The 22,536-nt window shown below is 37.4% G+C and overlaps 1 protein-coding gene across 2 annotated transcripts in view; it reads right to left on the bottom strand.

Annotated features, from left to right (window-relative positions):
- LOC150110047 (acetoacetyl-CoA synthetase-like) overlaps nucleotides 1-22,536 on the bottom strand; it is a 515,069-nt gene that overhangs the window by 18,651 nt on the left and 473,882 nt on the right. For both annotated transcript variants that reach the window (XR_016548138.1, XM_090390896.1), the window contains exon 17: nucleotides 20,175-20,377. Coding sequence is in view for 1 of the 2 variants with exons in the window: in XM_090390896.1 (XP_090247022.1) it covers nucleotides 20,175-20,377 (203 nt within the window). In the remaining variant the exon portion in view is untranslated. The remainder of the gene's footprint in view (nucleotides 1-20,174; nucleotides 20,378-22,536) is intronic.

Raw genomic sequence — 22,536 nt, 5'->3', positions numbered from 1 at the left:
ACACTCATTCCTATCCCTTATATACAAGGCATTAGTGAATGTATAGCAAAAGTTTTAAAACCACTGAATATTTTTGTTGCCTTTCGACTATTCAGAAAAATCTCCACCTTTCTCACTTCTCCTAAGGACAAGCTTCCACACCTTAATTATCCAGGAGTCTACCAGATTCCGTGCTCTTGTGGATTATCTTATTTCGGACAAACAGTAAGATCTGCCTCTATTCGGCTAGAAGAACACCAATCTTATGTTGAATACTTTAAACCTGAAAAGTCTGGACTTGCAGAACATGCCATCTTCACTAGACATAGAGTTCATTGGAGAAAGACAAGAGTCCTTCACAAAAGTCGGTTCCTCATGGAACGCCTTTAAAAAGAAACATGTGAAACTTTATTCTCCTAACTTAAACAGATCTGACGGCTTACATCTATCCCCTTTATGGGAGATAGTACTTTATAAATCAGCTAATCTTTCCTAACTTTTTATTGTATACATTTTTTTTTTTTTTTTTTTTTTTGTTAGGAAATTTATTGACCTTTTTAGTTATCTTACACCAGCTACTTAGGTGGCACTTTTTGGAATTGTCAGTTATTGTTTAATTTGAGCTTAAAATGTACTGAAGATGCCTGTGACACACACAGGCGAAAATTATACTATTAAATAATCTTTGTACGTGAGTTTTCTGTTATTAATTTTGTATCCATATAACAGATGAAAACTTCTGGAATCTAGTGGACAGAAAAAAGTTTCCATTCTTAAAAAGAGCAACATACAAGATAAAATCGTTTTGGGTACCACATACCTTTGCGAATCATTGTTTTCAACCATGAATATCATAAAATCAAAATACAGATCACGACTCACTGATGAGCACTTGATGATTGTTTAAGAACTGGAATATCATCATATTCTCCTAATTATGAAGCATTGGCCAATTAAATGCAATGCCAAAGATCACACTAACTATTATTATGATTTGACAACTCCATGGAGTCCTAAGACTCATCGAGGGAGGGTACCTACTCTACAACTCTCTGTCTCCACCACTCAACCTCATCTACAAACTGCCTCATCTACACCAATGCCATCTACTGTCCACCATACTTACATATATATATATTTAAATTTTTATATAATGTAAACTTTTAAGTAATAAAACATTTGATTATAACGTAAACTTTGTATGTATTCATTTAACAAAAGAATTCAAAAAATTTGCTTGAAAAAATGGATGGTGCCTGTCGCCCTACTGGTATTTTAGAATGTGCTCTAGGAAACAAAAAGGTTGGGAACCTCTGATATAGAGCATAAAAATGTCACTGTTTCTATACCTATCATTGTCTCCTCTCGACCCCACTGGACTCAGTGTTACACGATCCCCCCCATGATCCTCAGTGTCCTCTTTCCCCTCCAAGCACCAATTCCAACACGAGGCCGCCCCTGCTACCATCCACTCTGGAATTCTAGTTTCCCTGCATTGACACACTGACTCGTTCAGAAAACAGAAATTGCTCCAGATGCCTTCGACTTTTCTCGTTCAAATGTAATTGGTCTTTCGCATACAGTTCCCTTCTGTCCTCAAATGCCAAAAGCATCCACATATTCCAATCCTCTTTTCTGACACATTCTGGCTATTATGCTATTCAGTATTACTGCTCTTCTGCTCAGCTCATCACTATCATAACTGGGCAACACGTATGCAATCTTTCCTCTCTGCATTTTCTTTTGCGCAACCTCAAGCAAGAATCTCAGATCTCTCGCCGCCTGATTTACACTGCCTCTCAAGTCATTCGTGCCCACCATCACAATCATTTTATCCATCCTTTCACCCCCTCTTAATTGCCATAGCTAAATTTTCTATCGTCCCTCCAGGCAAACACATCTCTGGCACACCAGAGATCCTATCTTGCACACCAGAGATCATCAAGTCTCCATACATCACACCTCGTACTACTCTGTTCCTTGATTGCTCACCTGCATCCCTCACTCTTTTTCTCTGTATTGCCTTACCTACCTGCTATCCTGACATCACTCTATCCCTGGATCACTTCCTTGCATTTTTCATTTCTTCTTTCTGAGTGTTTCCATTCTCCCCTCCTCCATCATTCCCATAACTCTCTCTCTCTCTCACTACCTCTCTTCCACTGTTTCTATTCTCTCCTCTTCTATCATTCTCCCTCTTCTACTGTTTCTATATACTCTCCTCTTCTATCATTCCCTCTCTCCTACTGTTTCCATTCTCTCCTCTTCTATCATTCCCAAAACACTCTTTCACCCCTACTCTGATTCGCCTTGCATTCATCTCTTCCATTCTTCTAATTTCATCTTTCATACTTCTCATCTCATTTGCAAGACATTCCACCTCCTCTTTCAGCTAATCTAATTCCTCTCTGCAAGTTAGTCACTCTTACTCGCCATTCATTCTCCCAATGAAGACCATCTCAGAAAACTTCACATTCGTTTAAGCCTTCCACACCCCAGACTCTTATTTTCTCATTCATATTTTGCTCATCATTCTCTCCTATCACACTACTTGTCTCCCAACATTCATTTCCCATCCCTGATGAAACTAGGTTGATTATCAAAATATCTAATTATCGAATTCCTCCTATTGCCTACATTTTGCACATATACGCACTCCCCCCTTTTCTCTAGGCACATATTCGACTCTCCAGATGCATACAAGCCACAAGCACTGCATGCCACAAAGTCTTTTATTATGTTACATATAATAGAGTTCTTAAATTGCGGAGGACTTGGTGACATGCCATTTATGATTACATCTGCGGCTGCCATCATTCTTTAATGCCGAGGAACTACTAAACTAAATGCTAAATATATAAATGCTAAATATATATATATATATATATATATATATATATATATAAACGTTATATTCAGCTATATTAAATAGCGAAAACTTATCTTCTCTTCCACTGCAAATGCTGCCGACTGTGACCTCCCTTCTCGTTAACCCAAAAATAACACGATAACACAATATATAACAACGAAACTCCAAAAGCAGAAAAACTAAAGAACACTTGTGTTACTTGTGTATTAAACCTGATATCAAACTCTTTACTTTATGCAGATGATGTTATACTTTTAAATAAATTCAGTACAAATAAATCTCTGACTAAACTGAATGACTATTGTAATAAATTTGGTATATGAAAATCAGCAATGAAAAGACAAAGACAATGAAAATAGGCAGAAGCATTGAAAATATTAACTGCATCGTGAATTGAGAAACCTAGAGAACAAGTAAAACATTTCAGCTACTTAGGCACAATTTTTAGTGAAGATGGTAAATTAATATGGAAATAAACAAGAGAATCAACAAAGCCGGTATGGTAGGACATCAACTGAATAAATTTATATGGAATTAGAGAGAAATTAGTCCAAACACTAAATTAGCTGTATACAAAACAATGTTCAAACCGATTTTTACTGATGGATTTGAGAGCTGGGTTAGAAATGACCAAAGACTAAAGACCAGAGATATGAGAGTCGTGAGAAAGATTAGGAGTTTGAACAGATGGCATCAGTGGCAATATCATATTAAAAACGAGGATATTAAGAAAGAACTTGATATTGTTAGCATCCAGAAATGTGTTAGCAGAGCTAATCTCAGGTGGTATGGTCATTTAAACAGAATGGGAGAAAAAAGATTAGCAAAACAAGTTTTCTTTGCCAGGTTGACAGGAAAAAGACCCAGCAGAAGATGAAGAAGATATAGGTGAATTGATATAGTAAAAAGTGCCTTAGAAGACACAGACAGAAATATAAGATCTGATAATGTTGGAGTCTTGACAGATAAAAGATTGATTTGGAGGAAAATTGCTGATATGAAGTTAGTAATGATGTAATTTCTTCATGTTTTACTTTTATAATATCCTGTATACCCTTGAAGGTATATGTTAGGAATTTGTTGATGATAATGGTTCCAAATCGAAAATTTCCTGGCGAGTGGGCTCCTACAGATTTTCCTTATCCTCTCTGCTGTATAGTTCCTGACAGTATTCTTTCTATCTGTTTTTGATTTCCCAGTTCTACTGTTAGTACTGCTGCATTCCTATATATTCCTATATAATGACATTCAATTTGGGCTTAAACTGTGCTTTAGGTCACAAAATAAAAAAACATCCTTTTATAATTGTGCCTCTTTATTTGGCACTCTATCTCTTCACATTTCTTAGCATAAATATTTTTCTTGTCCTGTGTGATGGTTTTTCTGATTTCTCTTTGTAATATCTTATATTCTTCAGTCCTTGTGTCTCAGTTTCATCTCCTGCCGCCTTTCGATCAGATCCCATGTTGGATTTCATATCCATGGGTCTCTTGGTCTTCTAATTGGGCCTAGATACTTCTTGGCTGTATCTCTTGGTACAGGCCTGATGGTCAGTACCAAAGTCTGCTCTAAGACCACATCGAGGGTGCTTATCTTTCACTGTTGGAAAGCCAGAATGTAATTAATCTGTTGCGTTGTCATCAAAATAGTCATTAAGCACCATTTGACCAGCATCTATCATCAAGGTGAAAACAATATGCCAGCTGATGTTGTGGGAAGAACAGATGGGAAGACAGAAGTGTAAAAGCAAGATGCATGGCAATGAAAATTGCTGGAGGCTCAATACACACTAATAGAATGTTAAGGCTTGGTATATCAGTTTGAATGAAATGCTGTATTGTCCACTGAAATACATATTTCCATCATCATTTCTCGTTCAGTCTCAACAAAAGCAGGATACCAGAAGGGATGGAAAGAGGACAAGACAGTCCCATAATCATTTTTTTCAAAAGGACAAATTATAGGACAACCTGTGACTCTGGAATAAGTTGGTGAAGGTCTGAATTTAGGAATAGTAGACAGATAAACTATACATCTTCGAATCAAAAAATTAGAATAATCAAAGAAAATGTTTTGAATGATTTGTAGTTCTCATATATTGCATAGAAAATAATTATTACCAAATATGAATTAGCATCATCTAAATCTACGTACTTTATAGATTATATAACCATATAAACACATAAAAATGTAATATAAATTATAAGAAAACATTCACAAAATTAGAATATTCCAAATTTTTCCAATCGTTTGCATGTGGATTTCAGTTAATCATTTGCTAAACATGGGTCAAAAGAGTGACAAATTGGAAGCTAAGAAGTTTTATATGGTGTGTCTGTCTACACAAAGAAGGCCAAACTAAACAGTTTATAGCTAATGAATTGAAATGTTCTTAAGCAAGCATGAGTAGAGTATTGAGACAGTATTCTAATAAGAAGAGTTTTCAAAATAACTAGCTGTGGATGTGTCTAAATCTACGACATTGAAACGACTTCAATTTTAAATCATGTGTGCCTAAGATTAAGTTATGACTTCCAAGCAGTAGGCAGCTAGAGTGCAATGGTGCAAGCAAAGACTGTTGTGGGGTAATTTCCTTTGTCAAGAAGACAGGAAAAAGGTACTTTTACTTTTTTTTGCAATGAAAGTATGTTTTGTGTATCCCATGGTCATCAAAGGATACGTATTTGATGTCTTAAGCAAGAAGCATTTGATAAAGAATGCATGAAATGTTCGGTGAAATTTGCAACCTCTGTCATGGAATGGACTTGTATGACAGCAGAGAGTCCAGGTAGGCTGTGTATTGTGTATGAAAGAGTCAATTACAAAGTGTACCAAGAAATTCTCGAACACTTTATGTTTCCGGCATCAGAAGATTTATGTGATGGTGATTTCCTTATTCAGCAAGATTCAGCTTCTTGTCACATTTTTAGACTACTACTAGATTAGGGTGACCAGACGTCCCCCTTTTTAATGGAATTACCCTCTTTTTTAGACTATAGTCCCGTTATCCCGACAAAACCTTAACAGGATGCTAATTGTCTCTTTTTATTAACTTTAGTCCCATTTTGTCCCTTTTTTTGAATTCATGCAATGTCTTCATTCTTATATGTTCGAATATGGAAAGAATAATGTCTCTGTTAGTGACGTGATAGCTTGAGATCAAAAACATGTATGCTATGACGATTATCAACAGTTATGAACGCACACACTCTCTCTCTCTCTATGATAGGATGAAAACGCTGCAGCTGCACTGTTGCATCTGGTTGCGTCTACCATACCATTGTTTTGTGCTTCTTATGCCAGTTTTAGTATAACTGGTAATTAGTTTACGGAATTAACAACGCATATAAAGTATATTAATTAAAGGTAACTTTAATGAATAACTTCTATATTTCGGCAACGTCACATTGCCATCTTCAGGAACATAAAGATATGGTATGTGCACTCAGGAACTAACACAAAGCAAATGAGGAAGAAAGCAAGAAACTAATATTATTCCTAAAGTCCTAATGGTGCCCTCTTGCAGGCTAATTTGGTAGTCTTGGCAGTTGGGCTGAAGTTCTCATAATGTAAGTCTCCCAAATTTGGGATAGTTTCATGCAAAAAAATTTGTTGAGGTTAGGAACGTTTTTTAGAGCTGCTGAAGATTCTTTGAATAATCTTTCGTATTTAAACTTGCTGCGATGAATTATTTTTGTTTTCTTCCAACGAATTTTATGGTGGGTATCTAAGGCATGGTCTGCCAGCCCAGAATGGCTGTACTGGTGAAACCGGATGTAGTCTTGGTGTTCTGAAATCCTGATATTTGTTGTTCTGCCTGTTTGGCCAAAGTAAGACAATTCGCAGCTGCAAGGGACCTGGTATACACTAGGTAGGTCTAGGGGAAGTGGTTGGTCTTTGGTAGAGCGGATAAGCGATGCCAACTTTTTATATGGTCTGTAACAGGAAGTAAGGTCATATTTTTTGAGGATATTGGTTATTTTCTCAGAGGTGCCCTGGATGTAGGGAATGGTGATAGACTTGATATAATCTTTATTGGGGAGGGGGGTTGTGGTTTACAGGTTTTAGTATTTTTTGGATTTTTTGGGGGTTATAGCCATTGGCTAAGAAAGTGTTGAGGATGTGGTTTAGTTCAATAGTCAGGGCCTTGTCATCTGAGCAGATTAATTTTGCCCTGTTATATAGTGTTTTTATCACCCCATATTGTTGTGTGGGGGGGGGGATTGCTGGTGAATGTATCTGCCAGTGTTGGTGGGTTTTCTGTAAACAGAGAAAACCAAAGATCCATCAAGCTGGCGGGTGATTAAAGTGTCTAGGAAGTGGAGGGTGTTGTTTTCCTCTTTTTCTAAGGTGAACTGGACTCTGGGGTGTTGGTTGTTTAAGTGTGCTAGGAAGGAGTGGAGTGTGTCTGAGCCATGTGGCCAAATAGCAAACACATCATCCACATAACGAAGCCAAATAGTGGGTTTTTGTGGGGCGGAGTTTAAGGCTTTCTCTTCAAATGTCTCCATAAAGATAACCACACAAGATAACTGCATAACCGCACTAGCTTCGCCCTGTTAAGAGAACAAATTACCGCGACGCGCGTTCTCCTTGCCAATGAAAACAAAACCTTACGGGCGCTAGAGGAAGAGCTTTCGAATACACTCGGCCTTGATCTATGGTCTATACTTCATGACATCTCATGCGCATCGGCAAGAAAGGAATTCGAAACAATATGTAGTCAGCACGTGAAAAAATACGAAAACCTGACAAAGACTTCTACTTCCATACCCCAGCCACCACTCAACACTGTAGTCAACCTCTCGTCGGCAGCTTTAAAGCCTTAAGCACTCACCGCACTTTCACGTGGTCACAATTTCGCCCTAGCTCCAAAAAGGATACCTGCTGAAAAAATCATGATCCAAATAGAGCGTGGAATTTGCAACCTGCCTAACCATATCGCCAACAACGTGAGACTGGATGTAGTCGGTGTTCTCACTAAAGCCAAACCTCCAAAATCCAACTTATCCAAAAACGAATATACAGCCCTACAAGAATTGAAAAACAACAAAAAAATAGTAATCACCAAAGCTGATAAGGGAAGCGCCACTGTGGTACTCAATCAAAAAGACTACAAAGGTAAGCTAAATTCTTTAGTACTAGACCGTACTACTTACCTCTCCATTGAATATAATCCGACCAGCTCTCAGATTAGAACTATCCACAGACTCCTTAAGAAAGTCACTTCTTGGCCTGTGGAAGTCACCAACAAACTTAAACCTTATAACTCTAAACTCCCCCCGATTATATGGACTCCCAAAAATACATAAACAAAATGTGCCATTGCATCCCATAGTGGATGGCATTGATTCCCCCACATATAAATTAGCCAAACATTTAGCCAAAACGCTCACACACTACACTGGCAACACACCATCACACATAAAAAACTCAGCCCACTTTAAAGCCAGTATAGAAAACCTCACACTCCAACACACTGACATAATGGTCAGTTTTGACGTCTCCTCCCTATTCACTAATGCCCCACTCAAAGAAACCCTTGAGCTCATCCAAGCCAAGTTTCCTCCCGATATCTCAGCCCTATTTCAGTTCACAATGAACTCAGGCTATTTCGTTTGGCAAGGAAAGTTCTACAAACAGATAGAGGGGACAGCCATGGGTTCACCACTTTCCCCACCCTTGGCCAATTTCTTTATGGAGACATTTGAAGAGAAAGCTTTAAACTCCGCCCCCACAAAAACCACTATTTGGCTTCGTTATGTGGATGAAGTGTTTGCTATTTGGCCACGTGGCTCAGACACACTCCACTCGTTCCTAGCACACTTAAACAACCAACACCCCAGAGTCCAGTTCACCTTAGAAAAAGAGGAAAACAACACCCTCCCCTTCCTAGACACTTTAATCACCTGCCAGCTTGATGGATCTTTGGTTTTCTCTGTTTACAGAAAACCCACCCACACTGGCAGATACATTCACAGCAATCCCCCCCCCCCCCTCACAACAATATGGGGTGATTAAAACACTATATAACAGGGCAAAATTAATCTGCTCAGATGACAAGGCCTTGACTATTGAACTAAACCACATCCTCAACACTTTCTTAGCCAATGGCTATAACCCCCAAAAAATCCAAAAAATACTAAAACCTGTAAACCACAACCCCCTCCCCCCCTCCACAATAAAGATTACACCAAGTCTATCACCATCCCCTACATCCAGGGCACCTCTGAGAAAATAACCAATATCCTCAAAAAATATGACCTTACTTCCTGTTACAGACCATATAAAAAGTTGGCATCCCTCATCTGCTCTACCAAAGACCAACCACTTCCCCTAGACCTACCTGGTGTATACCAGGTCCCTTGCAGCTGCAAATTGTCCTACTTTGGCCAAACAGGCAGAACAACAAATATCAGGATTTCAGAACACCAAGACTACATCCGGTTTCACCAGTACAGCCGCTCTGGGCTGGCAGACCATGCCTTAGATACCCACCATAAAATTTGTTGGAAGAAAACAAAAATAATTCATCGCAGCAAGTTTAAATACGAAAGATTATTCAAAGAATCTTCAGCAGCTCTAAAAAAACATTCCTAACCTCAACAAATTTGGGTGCATGAAACTGCCCCAAATTTGGGAGACTTTCATTATGAGAACTTCAGCCCAACTGCCAAGACTATCAAATTAGCCCGCAAGAGGGCACCATTAGGACTTTAGGAACAATATTAGTTTCTTGCTTTCTTCCTCATTTGCTTTATGTTAGTTCCTGAGTGCACATACCATATCTTTATGTTCCTGAAGATGGCAATGTGACGTTGCCAAAATATAGAAGTTATTCATTAAAGTTACCTTTAATTAATATACTTTATATGCGTTGTTAATTCCGTAAACTAATTACCAGTTATGTCTAACCAACGTATAAGTCTTGCTACTAGAGCCAGTTTTAGTAATTGTGAAAGTTAAAGTGAGTATATATTTTGAGTGGCGATATTTCATCCAGACTTTATCATGCCAAAAAAGAAGTGTAGTTTCACTCGGGATTTAAAAGAATATCCCTTCTCGAAAGACGACAAAACAACAAACACGTTGCAATGTACTGTGTGTGGTTGGTTTTTTTCAATTGAACACGGAGGCCGTTCTGATATAAAACAGCATTTAACGAAGCAAAAACATAAATTGGCAGCCACTGCTCGCAGTTCAAATCAAGATGTTACATCATTTTTCATGAAAAATTCAAAAGGGAAATTAATTGATAAAAGTAAACGTCTTGCAGCTCAAGGTTTGTTTACATTTTATGCAGTGAAACATAACCTTTCTTTGAGGTCAATACATGCACCTCCAATAGTGAGAAATTTATTTCAAAAGAAATTTACATGTGGTAAAAAAAAGTGCCAATCAATTTTAGTGAATGTTCTGGCACCTTATGCAATGCGAGAAATAGCAACTGAATTGAAACAAGCCAAACATGTGCCAGTTATGGTAGACTCATCAAACCACAGAGATTTGAAGTTGGTGCCTGTCTTTGTTAGGTACTTCATCCCAAATAAATGCATTTAGGTTAAAGTGATAGATTTTCAGAACGTAACAGGAGAAACACAGAACCGCTTGCAAATTATATTGGATATTTTGCAGAAACAGCAGCTGAGTGAGAAATTATTGCATTTTCTGCAGATAAATGCAACACCAATTTTGGTAGATACAAACGAGGTGGTTCCAACAATGTATTTTCAAGACTCAATAAAGAATTAAAAATGAACATTCATGCTATTTGCTGTGCTGCTCATGTTGTTCATAATCGTGTATTGACAAGTGCTGATATTTTGCCTATTGATATTGAAACGATTGTAAATAAAATATTTCAGTATTTCCACATTTACAGTGTGAAAGTAGAGGAAATGAAGAATTTCTGCGCATTTACAGAAATTGAATGCAAGCGTGCTCTAGGTAGTGTACAAGATGGTTATCATTACTAGCAGCTGTGAATAGGATTATCAGACATGTATAATGGACTCAGATCTTACTTTTTATCACAAGATAAATGCCCTACATTGCTGAAATCAATTTTCATTAACCAACAATCAATACTTTGGCTCCATTTCATTCAAAGCTAGCTGAAAACATTCTTAGCAACAATAACAATGAAAATAGAAAGGGAAAATATTTTGGCAACTGAAGTGGTAGAGGAATTGGAATTGCTCAGACAGACAATTACAAATAGGAGAGCTGAGAACTTTCAAACATTTAAAATATCAATTATTTCAAAGATGAAGGCATCTTTGATGAAAAAGAATTTTTAGACACTACAAATTTATTTTATGATACTTTCCTTGCATATTTAAGCAAATGGATTTATCATTTCCAGCCACTGAAAGCATTTCACTGGATTAAGCTGTAAAATAAACTAACTTGGACTGAAGTTGCAAGCAGCCTAAGAGCAATCAGTGATGTTGACATACAATCTGCTGTATGTGAACATCTTCCTCCTGCAGCACAGATTGTATGAAAGGAGGAAAATGTGGTGCAGCAGCACAAGATGATGGAAGGCATAAAGGTGAGGATGAGACAGGTAGGAATGGAAACCGTAGTTAGGATCAGGGAAACAGGAGTGGTCACACCGAAGAGAGAGGTGTAGTATAGCAACTAGAATAGAGATTGTTGGTGCTGGTAGAATGGCTGCAAACACACAGTGATTGTTATACTTATACAAGAGTATTCGAAACAAGAAAGCTGAGTTTGTTGCAATGATTGAGACGGTATGTCCAAAATAATTGCAATAAGTGAACCTTGGTTGTCTGAGGAGGATGTGATGTCTGGAATAGAATTAGAAGGATATATAATTTTCCAGAAGGATAGAAATGTGAAAAGAGGCAGGAGAGTGCTGTTAATGATTGCAAAGGAATTGTATCCACAAAGTGTGGAAGTTGGTAGTACGTGCACAGATTTTGAATCTGTGTGATGCGAAGTTGAAATAACTAGGTTATTATTATTATCCAAGACCCCATGGAGTCAAAGACTCATTTGGGAGGTCCTTTTATCATACAAACACACTCAGAACTCATCATACTGTGCTTTAAACACACTCAAATTCTCTGCAGACACCACACTCTCAGGCAAGGCATTCCAATCATTATAATTCTGCATGAAAAAATCCTGCTTCTCACTTCCCTACTCACACCCTCTTTATACAGTTTACAGGGATGACCTCTGGTTCTCCCCTGATCTCCCACTATTTTCTATAGAACCTCTCCAGCATTGATCCTATAACAATCCCTTACTAACTTGTAAGTCTCTATCATATCTGCCCTCTTCCTCCTAGCCACCAGACTCTGCAAATTGCATCTCAATCTTTTCTCAAACTCAACATTCCAAAGGTTATAAACTACCTCAGTTAGTCGCCTCTGGACCCTTTCCAACATCTCTTTGTCATTCTGAAAACCAGGTGACCAAATCTGGGCACAATGGAGATGATTGGTAGTAGAGGTTCGGTGTAGTGGTGGAGACAGGTAGGTGTCTTCCCGCAGTGAGTCTTCGGACTCCTTAGAGGTGTCACAAATAACAGTAATAGTTCTAGTATTAGTAGTAGTATAATATAGTACTACTATATTATTACTATACTATATTAGTACTACTAATATAATATACGAATAATAGTATTAGTCCATGTGTGGCCTAATCTAAGCCTTATACAATGGAACAAGAATCTCCCTACTTCTACAAGTCAGTGTCCTCTGCATCATTCCCTGAAGCCATTGTGTTGTCTTCACAATTTTGGCTATATGTCTCCCTAAATTTCAGATCCTTATCCACTATCACCCCAAGATCTCTCATTTCTTCCACCTCTGACAATATATCCTCACAAAGCATAAATTCTGTATCCCATCTTTGTTTTCGAAATTTTAAACCTTACATTTTGCAACATTGAACTCACATCCCCCATTCCTGTGCCCAATCACTCAATTTATTCAAGTCTTCTTGTAAGGCACCAACATCTTCTCTACTCTTCATGGTTCGTCTCAACTTTGCATCATCTACAAACAACTGACTCCATCCAAATCTTCACCAATATCATTAATATACAAGTTAAACAGACCACTGAGGCACACCACTAGTGACTTTCCTTTTCCTGGATATCGCTCCCCCATACACAACTTGTTGATACCTATCAGATAGCCAGTCTAAAATCCAATTCACTAATCTAATATCCAATCCCATGATAATAATCTATCAAAAGCTGTTGCGAAATCTAAGTATATTATTGTGTATCCTTCTCCTCTGTCCAAGGAAGCAGTCACCTTATTGTAATAAGTAAGTAGATTACTAAAACATGATCTCCCTTTAGCAAATCCATGCTGTCCATCAAAGATGATACCATTGTTGTCAACCGAACTCTGGATCCTAGTTCTCACAAGCTTCTCCAACAACTTGACCACAACACCTGACACCCAGATAGGCCTATGGTTTGATGCTTGAGTTCGATCACCTCCTTTATGAAGTGGCACAATGTTGCCCTCCTTCCACTCATTAGGAACTTGACCCAGTGACCCAGTGCAAGACTCGTATTAAAAAAATATGTCAAGGCCATATTCCTTCAGAATACATGGTGATATATTATCAAATGACACAGCCTTATTAACATCTAGTTTGCTCAACTCCCCATACACCTCTTGCGCACTTACAGTCAATCTCTCCTCCCCATCATTAACTGCTCTTAATCTCTCCATGAAATCACATTCACAAGATTGAAAGACCTTTATGAACTGCTAATTAAGTATCTCCACCACATACAATTTTCTATATAAATTTCCCTATACAATTTTCTCCAATCAATGTCATCCTTCCATAATCATTCTTTTGCTGGCTACATATCGAATTAGGATTCTTTCTGGCTTCATTAGCTCACTGCTGTTGATACCTACCCTCATCAACCAAGTCACCCACTTTGCCTGGTCTTTGTAATACTCATGGAATTGGTTATTTCCATTTCTCTTATGCTGCCTCCATAATGTCATTTTTTCTCTTATTGCATGTTTAATCTCTTTATTCATCCATTTCACACCTACCTTATTTAACTTTCTCACCCTTGGAATACATTTAGACATTGCATCTACTAGATAGTAGTTTTTGAAAATTCCCCACACTGCATCGATCTCTTTTCCCACTAATTCCTCATTCCATGCTACACCTGCAAGCTGTCTCCTGAGCTCTTCATAATCGCGACTCTTGTAGTTCCACATATACTCTTTTCTCACAGAGGTCCTCACACTGCTGACAACCACCCAGGTAATCACCTTGGTCACTCTAACCAATTGGTGGGTGATTTGACACCTCATTTATAATTACATCCTCTGATGAGATGACCAAATCCAAGACCTCTCAATCTTCATGTGCCGTCTATTACATACTGTCTGAGGTTGTTATCCCTAAAAAACTCAAGAAACTCATTTTCTTTACTTCCAGTTGCTATCTCATCATTCCAGTCTATATTGCCATAATTAAAATCACCCATAATGATCACCCTTTTCTTATTTGCTTGGCTAATTTGATTATACATTTCATTATCCCCACCATCCACATTACCTGGTCTATAACAACATCCAACCAAATATTTGATTCCATTCACCTCTATTTCACACCATACTGCCTCAAACCACTGGCACTATTTCCCTCTTACATCTCTACTTTGTATATACATAACTCTTGCTCTATCAGTAGCAATCCCCCCCTCCCTTTTTACCCCTTCTATCCTCATGAAACACATCATACCCTTCCATCTCTATTCCTTTCAGGATGTCGTCTTCATCTAACCATGTCTCACTTATTCCAACAATTTTTGGGTAAACATACTCAATTAGAATCAACCATTTCATCTGCCTTGTTTCTTACACTTCTAGCATTTGTATACAAACACAACAGATCATTCCTGGATCTACAGCTAGTCCCACTGTTACCACTCATCTGATATGATCTCTCCTTGCTCAACTGGGGCCATTTCCCTTTCTGCTTATTCATTTTAGAACCCTCTTCAATTCCAACTGTTTCCTCTTGATCCCAGGTCATCCCATTCCTTTCCTGTCTACACATGCTCTCACATCCTCTTGGAGCATCCACCTTTCTCTCTGTGAAATGTTTCTCTCTTTGTGAAATGTTTAGGCAAATTAGTTGGGCATGTAAAAAGAAGGTGATCCTGATGGGAGACTTTAATTACAGGAATATAGACTGGAAGGAGGAGATAGTGTGTGTGTGTGTGGGAACAAGGAGAGTGAGTTTGTGGAATTTCTGAAAGATAAGTATCTTAAGCAGCATGCAATTGAAGCAATTAGACGCTTTAATGTTTTGGATTTGGTGATAACTTCACAAGATGTAGTTGTTAATGAAGTGTTCACACTGCCACCGGTTGGTGAGAGTGAGCTCAGCTCATCTACCTAATCTACCGATTGGGTAGATGAACTGAGCAGCAAAGATATTCACAATGCATGGAAACACACCAGGCAGTATCTGACAAAAGCAATGTATGACTGCATACTGAGGATCAAGCAAGTAAATAGAGTGGGAGTGAAATGGACAAACAGCGAAATCAAGCAAGTTGTACTGGAAAAGAAAATGTTATGGAGGAGGTACAAGACAGTTGGTGATGATCAGATCCATGAAGAGTATAAAGTGCAGGCTAGATAGGTGGTGAGCATGGTAAAAAAAGAAAGGTGCAGTATGAGAGGGGATTGGCTGGTCAGGCCAAGGTTAACTCAAGGGAATTTTTCCACTACATGGCAAGCAAGAGGAATAATAATTATGTCAAATTAACATTGGTGGTGGATAGTCATGGCAGCAGTCTAACAGCTGCAAAGGATATAGTGGAATTATCGAACAAACACTTTATCAGCGTATGTCGTATTGGTATAAATTATCCAGTACAACATATAGAAGAGAGGCAAGTATTAGGATAATTGGAAGTGAAAGAAACAGAGGTGTATCAGATGTTGGTTGGGTTAGATGTGAATAAGGCTGTGGGAATGATGACATATCACCACATAATCTTAAGGAATGTGCACCACAGCTGGCTATGCCCTTGACCTGGTTATTTAATGAAAGTCTTGCAGTAGGTAGGGTTCCTAAGGAGTGGAAAGAAGGCAAAACAGTACCACTCCACAGCATGGTTCTAAGACTGAAGTCTCCACCTATAGGCTAGTCTGTATTATAACTGCAGTCATGGTCAAGGTGTTGGAGAGATTGGTAAGGAATAGAATACAGAATTGGGTTGATGGATAGCATTCTTTATAATGGTCAGCATGGATGTGTAAAGGATATGCCCTGTTTTAGTAATTTACTTGCATTTTAAGATAAGGTGACAAGTGTGTTAGATAAGGAAGAATCATATACAGTGATATTCTTAGACTATGCAAAGGTGTTTGCTAGATTACCACATGATAAGTTGATGTAAAAGCTGCAGAGGATGAGAATAGATAGTATATTGGTTAGGTGGATCAGAGATTGGCTCTCTGAACGATATCAGCTGATTGTGTACGATGGAGCAGTGTCTCAAAAAAGGAGGGTAACCAGTGGCATACCCCAGGGTTCTGTTTTTGGGCCCCTGCTGTTTAACTTGTTTGTAAACGATATATCATGTGGACTGACTGGGGATTTTCAGTTGTTTGCTGATGATGCAAAGTTGGGAAGAATTATAAGTAGCACTGTTGATGCTGAATCCCTTCAGGAAGATTTGAATAGACTTTTTACTTGGACAAAAGAGTGGGGTTGTAGTTTTAATATCAATAAGTGCAAAGTGTTGCATTTTGGAGTGCAGAAATATAAGGCTGTGTACTATATTGATGGTGCTGTACTGCAGGAAGTGGATGATATTGGGAGTGATGGTTAAGAGCAGACTGAAGTTTAGAGGGCATGTTGCTAGTGTTGCAAAGGCTGCATATAGTAGTGCTGCTATGATAAAAAGTACGCTAACATGTAAGGATAAGGAAGTGGTTGTGCCACTGTATAAGGTAGACCACAGATCAGACCACACTTGGACTACTGTGCTCAGATCTGGTCACTTGGGTTTCAATGTGATGTGGAGACATTGGAGAGAATCCAGAGGTGAGTGACTAAGACAATGTCAGGACTTTGGAATGCTGACTATGGAGAGAGGTTGAAGAAATGTGGATTGCAGAGTTTGGTAGATAGGAGGAAGAGAGGTGATATGATAGAGACATTTTAGTTAGTGAGAGGATTTTATCAGATTAATCCAGAGGGGATTATAAAAAGAGTAGAAGGTGAGAGGGGAAGAACCAGAGGTCATTCCTGGGAGTTATGTAAAAGTGTGGTGAAGAGTGGTGTGAGGAGTAGATTTTTTACATGGAGAATTGTCAGTGAATGGAACACATTACAAAAATGTGTTGTGAATGCAAGGAGTGTTAAGGATTTTAAGATTCTATATGATAAATTTGTTGTCAGTTGAACGAACCTCCCACGATGAGTCTCTTGACTTCATTTAGGATGTAATAATAATAACAATAATGATAATAAATAATAATAGCAAAAAAGGACGCAAGATTTGAAAGCTGAGTTAGTGAAGAGATGATGCAGAGTGAATGAAGAGTATTGTAGATATGTATGAAAGAGTGAAAAAGACAAAAACAAATGATGTTAGTATTAAAATGGTAACAAAAGATCTGCAAGTCGTGTTTGTATGACGATTCAATTATTAGTAGGCTTACCATACGTCCTGGTTTGACCGGGACTGTCCCATTTTGAAGGTATGGTCCTGGCGTCCCGGCCAGTTTTTTGGTAAAAATTTAAAAGTGCAGCCTCAGAAAATGGCGATTAGGCAACACAAATACCCCACTTTGAATCTGGTCTGTACGCTGCATCGCAAGTCATTGTTGAGCATGCGCAATCTTAGTTGAGTTTAGATTGTGAGTCGGTGTTTCTTTTCGGCGTGTTGTTTGTGATTTTTTTTACTTCATTAAATTAATTTAACCCCAAAATGCCAAAAAGAAACTGTGTGTTTACGGATGAATTAAAAAGGGATTATCCGTTTTTGAAAAAAGTTTGTGGTCATATTGACAAAGTGAAATGTGAACAGTGCACTTCAGAATTTTCTGTGGCTCATGGTGGGCGTTCGGACATAAAAAATCACTTGACATGTATGTGCGAAACATAAGGCTAGTCTAGCAGCGGCAGGAACTTCCTCAAAGATACTGTCATGTTTTAAAGGTGCCGATCCAACTGACAAAGAATTTTTAATAGCTGCTAAAGAAGCAACTCTCAAATCATTTGAATGAACAAAGACAATCATTTCCTTTGCTTACCTTTTTGCATCTGGATGGCATGGCTAATATTGTGAATTTTTGAACCCAGGAAACAAGATTTTATTACACTTTCATTAAGTACTCCTCAGATCATTCAATCTCTGTACATAATTTTCTCGTTTGACTTGTTTTACTTGTTTGTTCGGTCGGTCTTTATTATTCCTGTGGACCACCTGCTTCTATCTTTTTCTTTCTCTTATCTCATGCTGCTTCTGCAATTTTTCAATTTCGTACTTTGTCCTATGAAGGAAAGCATTTAAGTATACTATTTCTTTGTTAATGTCCATTTCATTCTCGTGTTTCCACAACTGCACATTCAACATTAATAACATCATTTTTCATCCTGCTGTCGGTAGTTGCTGCATTCTCCTCACCCAAACAGGTACTCACTTTTGAAACACTTAATACATACTCTCTCTCTCTCCAATTTTCTTCCACATATTCTTTAATTTTCTTAATGAATACATTTTACACACACACACACACACTGCACTGAATAAAATTCCACAAATCCAAATCGCCAGACAATGTGATTTTTGCTGCCATGCCAACAATATCACAATAAAAATGTTATAAAGACACTGAATCCTCTAAAAACATGAAAATCTACACCAATACACTATAATACACTAATTTTCTAATGAAAAGGCACAATAATACAGATAAAAATCACCAATTTTACACGAGCACTAAATTACATGACCACTCACAATATAACCTCAAACCCCAATTTTTTTATTGGTGACAACATCTTTTGTAACAATGTCTGTCTAGATTCAAACAACACCAATATTACAAAGCTTTTGGCAGTGGATACAAAATTATAGTTATGCTTTAACATCTAATTAAATTTATTTTATAACTGAGAAAGACTTCAGTAGCCAAAGATCAAAATAACATTTCAAAACTTCTTGCTCACAACTTACAAAAAGCAACAAATGCATTTAATTACTTTTATAAAATGCCTTATTACAATTAACTTCTTAACATGAAATCAATTTTTAAATTGTGGGATGTCTGAATTTTAATACATATATCCTACACCTCAATAGCATATGAACCCTTCTTTGGTCCTGATCAACCCTCTCCAACTCCTCCCGACACACTCTCCACCAGTGTGTGATGATGACTTGAGTATTTTGAATCATCTTCCTTTCATATTGCAGCATATTGCATGCATTCAACATAGACCAGTTATAAGTTCTTTACACCAGTATAATCTATGATGTGGCTGATTGTCTGGTTTATGCTGTCTTCCATTAGAAACTGAGACTGAGCAGTCCTTTATCTAGTGATCCTGTAATACCTAACCTGAACCTGTAGACTATTTGAATATAGACCCTTTGATATTAGTCTTCTGAGAATGCAATAGTTGGCATTTCTTGGCTATGATGATACTCGCATTTCCACTGGGTGATGCAATCCTATATGATTTGTCCTGAATATATAATTTATTAATATGGCATGCTATGATAAAACTTCTTGCAAAGTCAGTAAGTTCTTCTCAGTTTTGTTGTTGGGCCAAATGGTCTGGTAATGCAACCCCCAAACTTACATCTTTAAATAAACCTATCTAAGTCTTATTATTACATTTGAGTCAATTTTAAATGTGTATCCAACCCACAAAAGGTTATGTATATTATTGACGATGGGCTGAGGATTAGACAGAATAGGAACCAAGCATGGAACTTTCTATTATGCCACTTCAGGCTTTGAATAACAATAGTAAACTCTCACACCAGGTGATGAAATCATCCACTACCTAAAGATGCTCACAAACATCTACATGGGATTCAAATCTACAATGTTCATAACATAATAGCTGAGCAGATGCTGTCCACTTACTGATCAGTATTTAAAAATAAATAAATATATATTTAATTATTTTAGTAAAGGCAAGGTAATGCATATAAACTTATGTGCTGGTAACAATAATTTGTTTCATTAAATTGAAAGCTGAATCTCTCTGTATTCAAGATTTAATATACATTTAAGAATCTATACTTAAAATGTATATTGCTTACAGGAATATCTTTAACTTCCAGAACTAATCCAGGAGCATGACGTACAGTTAGTTCGTGTTTTATCTGTTGAATAATTTTTTCTTGTATATCTTTAGACAGAGAATGTCCATGAGCCATCTTCAAAAATAAAATGACCGTTTCATGTCCATCACCTGAATAATGAGGTACACATACACTTTCTTCAACTTCCTGAAACTTTTCCACTAAGAAAAGGTAAACAAAATGTCAGGGATTCTGAATGCAAAGGATATCTATAAAAATGAAACATATTTGATATGGTTTCTCATTACTTAATTTTTTAAGGAAATGAAAACATGAACTAAATTATTAATTATAAAAACTTTAATTAATAATTACCCATATTTCATTTACATTGCCATCTCAGGGATCACAAAACAGTGATATGTACATGCAGGCACTCACACCAAGCAAATGAGGCTGAAGAAAAACAAATAAAGTCAGTCCTAGAGTCATAAAAGTGCTCCTTAGCAGACTGAATTGGGTTGTCATGGCTGTTGGGCTGACAATCTTAGAATGTATGCTTCCCAAATTTGGGGCAGTCTCATGCACCCAAATTTGTTGAGGTTTGGAAGTTTTTCAGGGCCGAAAAACTTCCCCCAAAAAATGAGGTTGATTCAAGAAATAATCTCTCGTACTTGTACTTGCTGCAATGTAGTCAAGTGGCCTTCTTCCAGCATAGTCTGTGGTGGGTGTCCAATGCATGGTCAGCAAGTCCTGAGTGGCTGTATTGGTGGAACCAGATGTAGTCTTTGTGTTCGGATATCTTGATATTTGCTGTCCTGCCTGTTTGGCTGTAGTAAGACAGTTTCTCATTAAAAAAAAAAAAAAAATGAAATGTCTAAACTACATTCAGTTAATCAGGCTGTTCCAAAACAATCCTAATTTTAATAATTTTCCAAACTGAACCACAGTTTAATTCCATTTATACCTTTCCATAATGATTTTTGGAAATTCTGCTTAAATCAACTACAAAAGTATGTTTTGAAGAAAAATCTTATCCAGTAGAATACTGGATGAAAAAATTGACATTTTTATTTCAGTAAAACACTGGTTTAAAGAACAAAGTCAAGTTTTGTAGCAATTACACTTGATAATACAAGGGTGGTTTGAAAAGTTCTTGGCCTCAACCACAGATGGCAACACTATCAGGAAGATTTTTTTTTCTAAGTTGATACATCTGTCATAAGCATCTATGTGAAATTGCAAGTCATTCTATCAAGTAGTTTGTTTTACACAGCTGTCTGTATCCCTTGAAATGGATAAAATTGAGTATCATATGGTTATAAAATTCTTTGTAAAAGAAGGTTTAATGGAAAAAGAAATTCATTCAAAGTTCATAAAAGTTTATGGGCAATCTTCTCCTTTGTTTTCGAAAATAAAGAAATGGGCTGCCAAGTTTAAACGTGACCATACCAGCCTTGACGATGATCCACATGAAGGACATCCAAAAAGTGTAACAACACCAGAAATCAATGATCAAGTGCACGATATGGTATTGGATGACCAGCGACTCAAAGTGCATGAAATTGCTGAGACTATAGGCATTTCAAAAGATGCATAGGATATATTTTGCATGAAGAATTGCTAATGAAAAAGCTTTGCGCAAGATGAGCACCACGCTTGCTCACAGCAGATCAAAAATGCACTCCCATGAAAATCTCTGAACAGTGTCCTGGAGCGTATTAACAAGAATAAAACTGATTTTGTGCATCAATTTATTACTATGGATGAGACTTGGATTCATCATTACACAGCAGTCAAAACGGTGGACAGAAGCCGGTTCTTCAGTGCCAAAAAAAGATAAAGTTAGTTCCATCAGCAGGAAAGGTCATGGTATTAGTGTTTTGGGATGCTAAAGGCATTTTGTTTATTAATTATCTTGGAAAGGGTAAAACAATAACCGGGGAATATTATTCCGATCTTTTAACCAGACTACACGAAAAAATTCGTGAGAAAACACCTGGTTTGCAGAAGAAAAAAATGATCTTTCATCAGGACAATGCACATGCCCACAAAGGTGTTTTATCAATAGGAAAATTAAGGAATTTGCACTATGAATTGTTGGAACATGCACCCTATTCCGCAGATTTGGCTCCCTCTGACTTCTATTTCTTTCTTGCTGGTCAGCATTTTTCTTTGAATCAAGAGGTGATTGCAGCTGTAGAGAAATATTTTGCAGATCTTACTGAGAACCACTACAGGGATGGGATAATGGTGCTGGAGTATCGCTGGAATAGACGTATTAGTCTTAAGGGAGATTATGTTGAAAAATAGAAAATAATTTTGAAATTATAAATTCGTTATTAGGCCGAGAACTTTTCAGACCACCCTTGTACATTTT

This window comes from Typopeltis vanoorti, chromosome 1 (assembly GCF_054136105.1).
Source record: "Typopeltis vanoorti isolate ZY-2024b chromosome 1, IOZ_Tvanoo_1.0, whole genome shotgun sequence".
NCBI lineage: Eukaryota > Metazoa > Arthropoda > Arachnida > Uropygi > Thelyphonidae > Typopeltis > Typopeltis vanoorti.
Note: the sequence above shows the minus strand (reverse complement) of the source record. Positions and strands in the feature narration are given on the sequence as shown.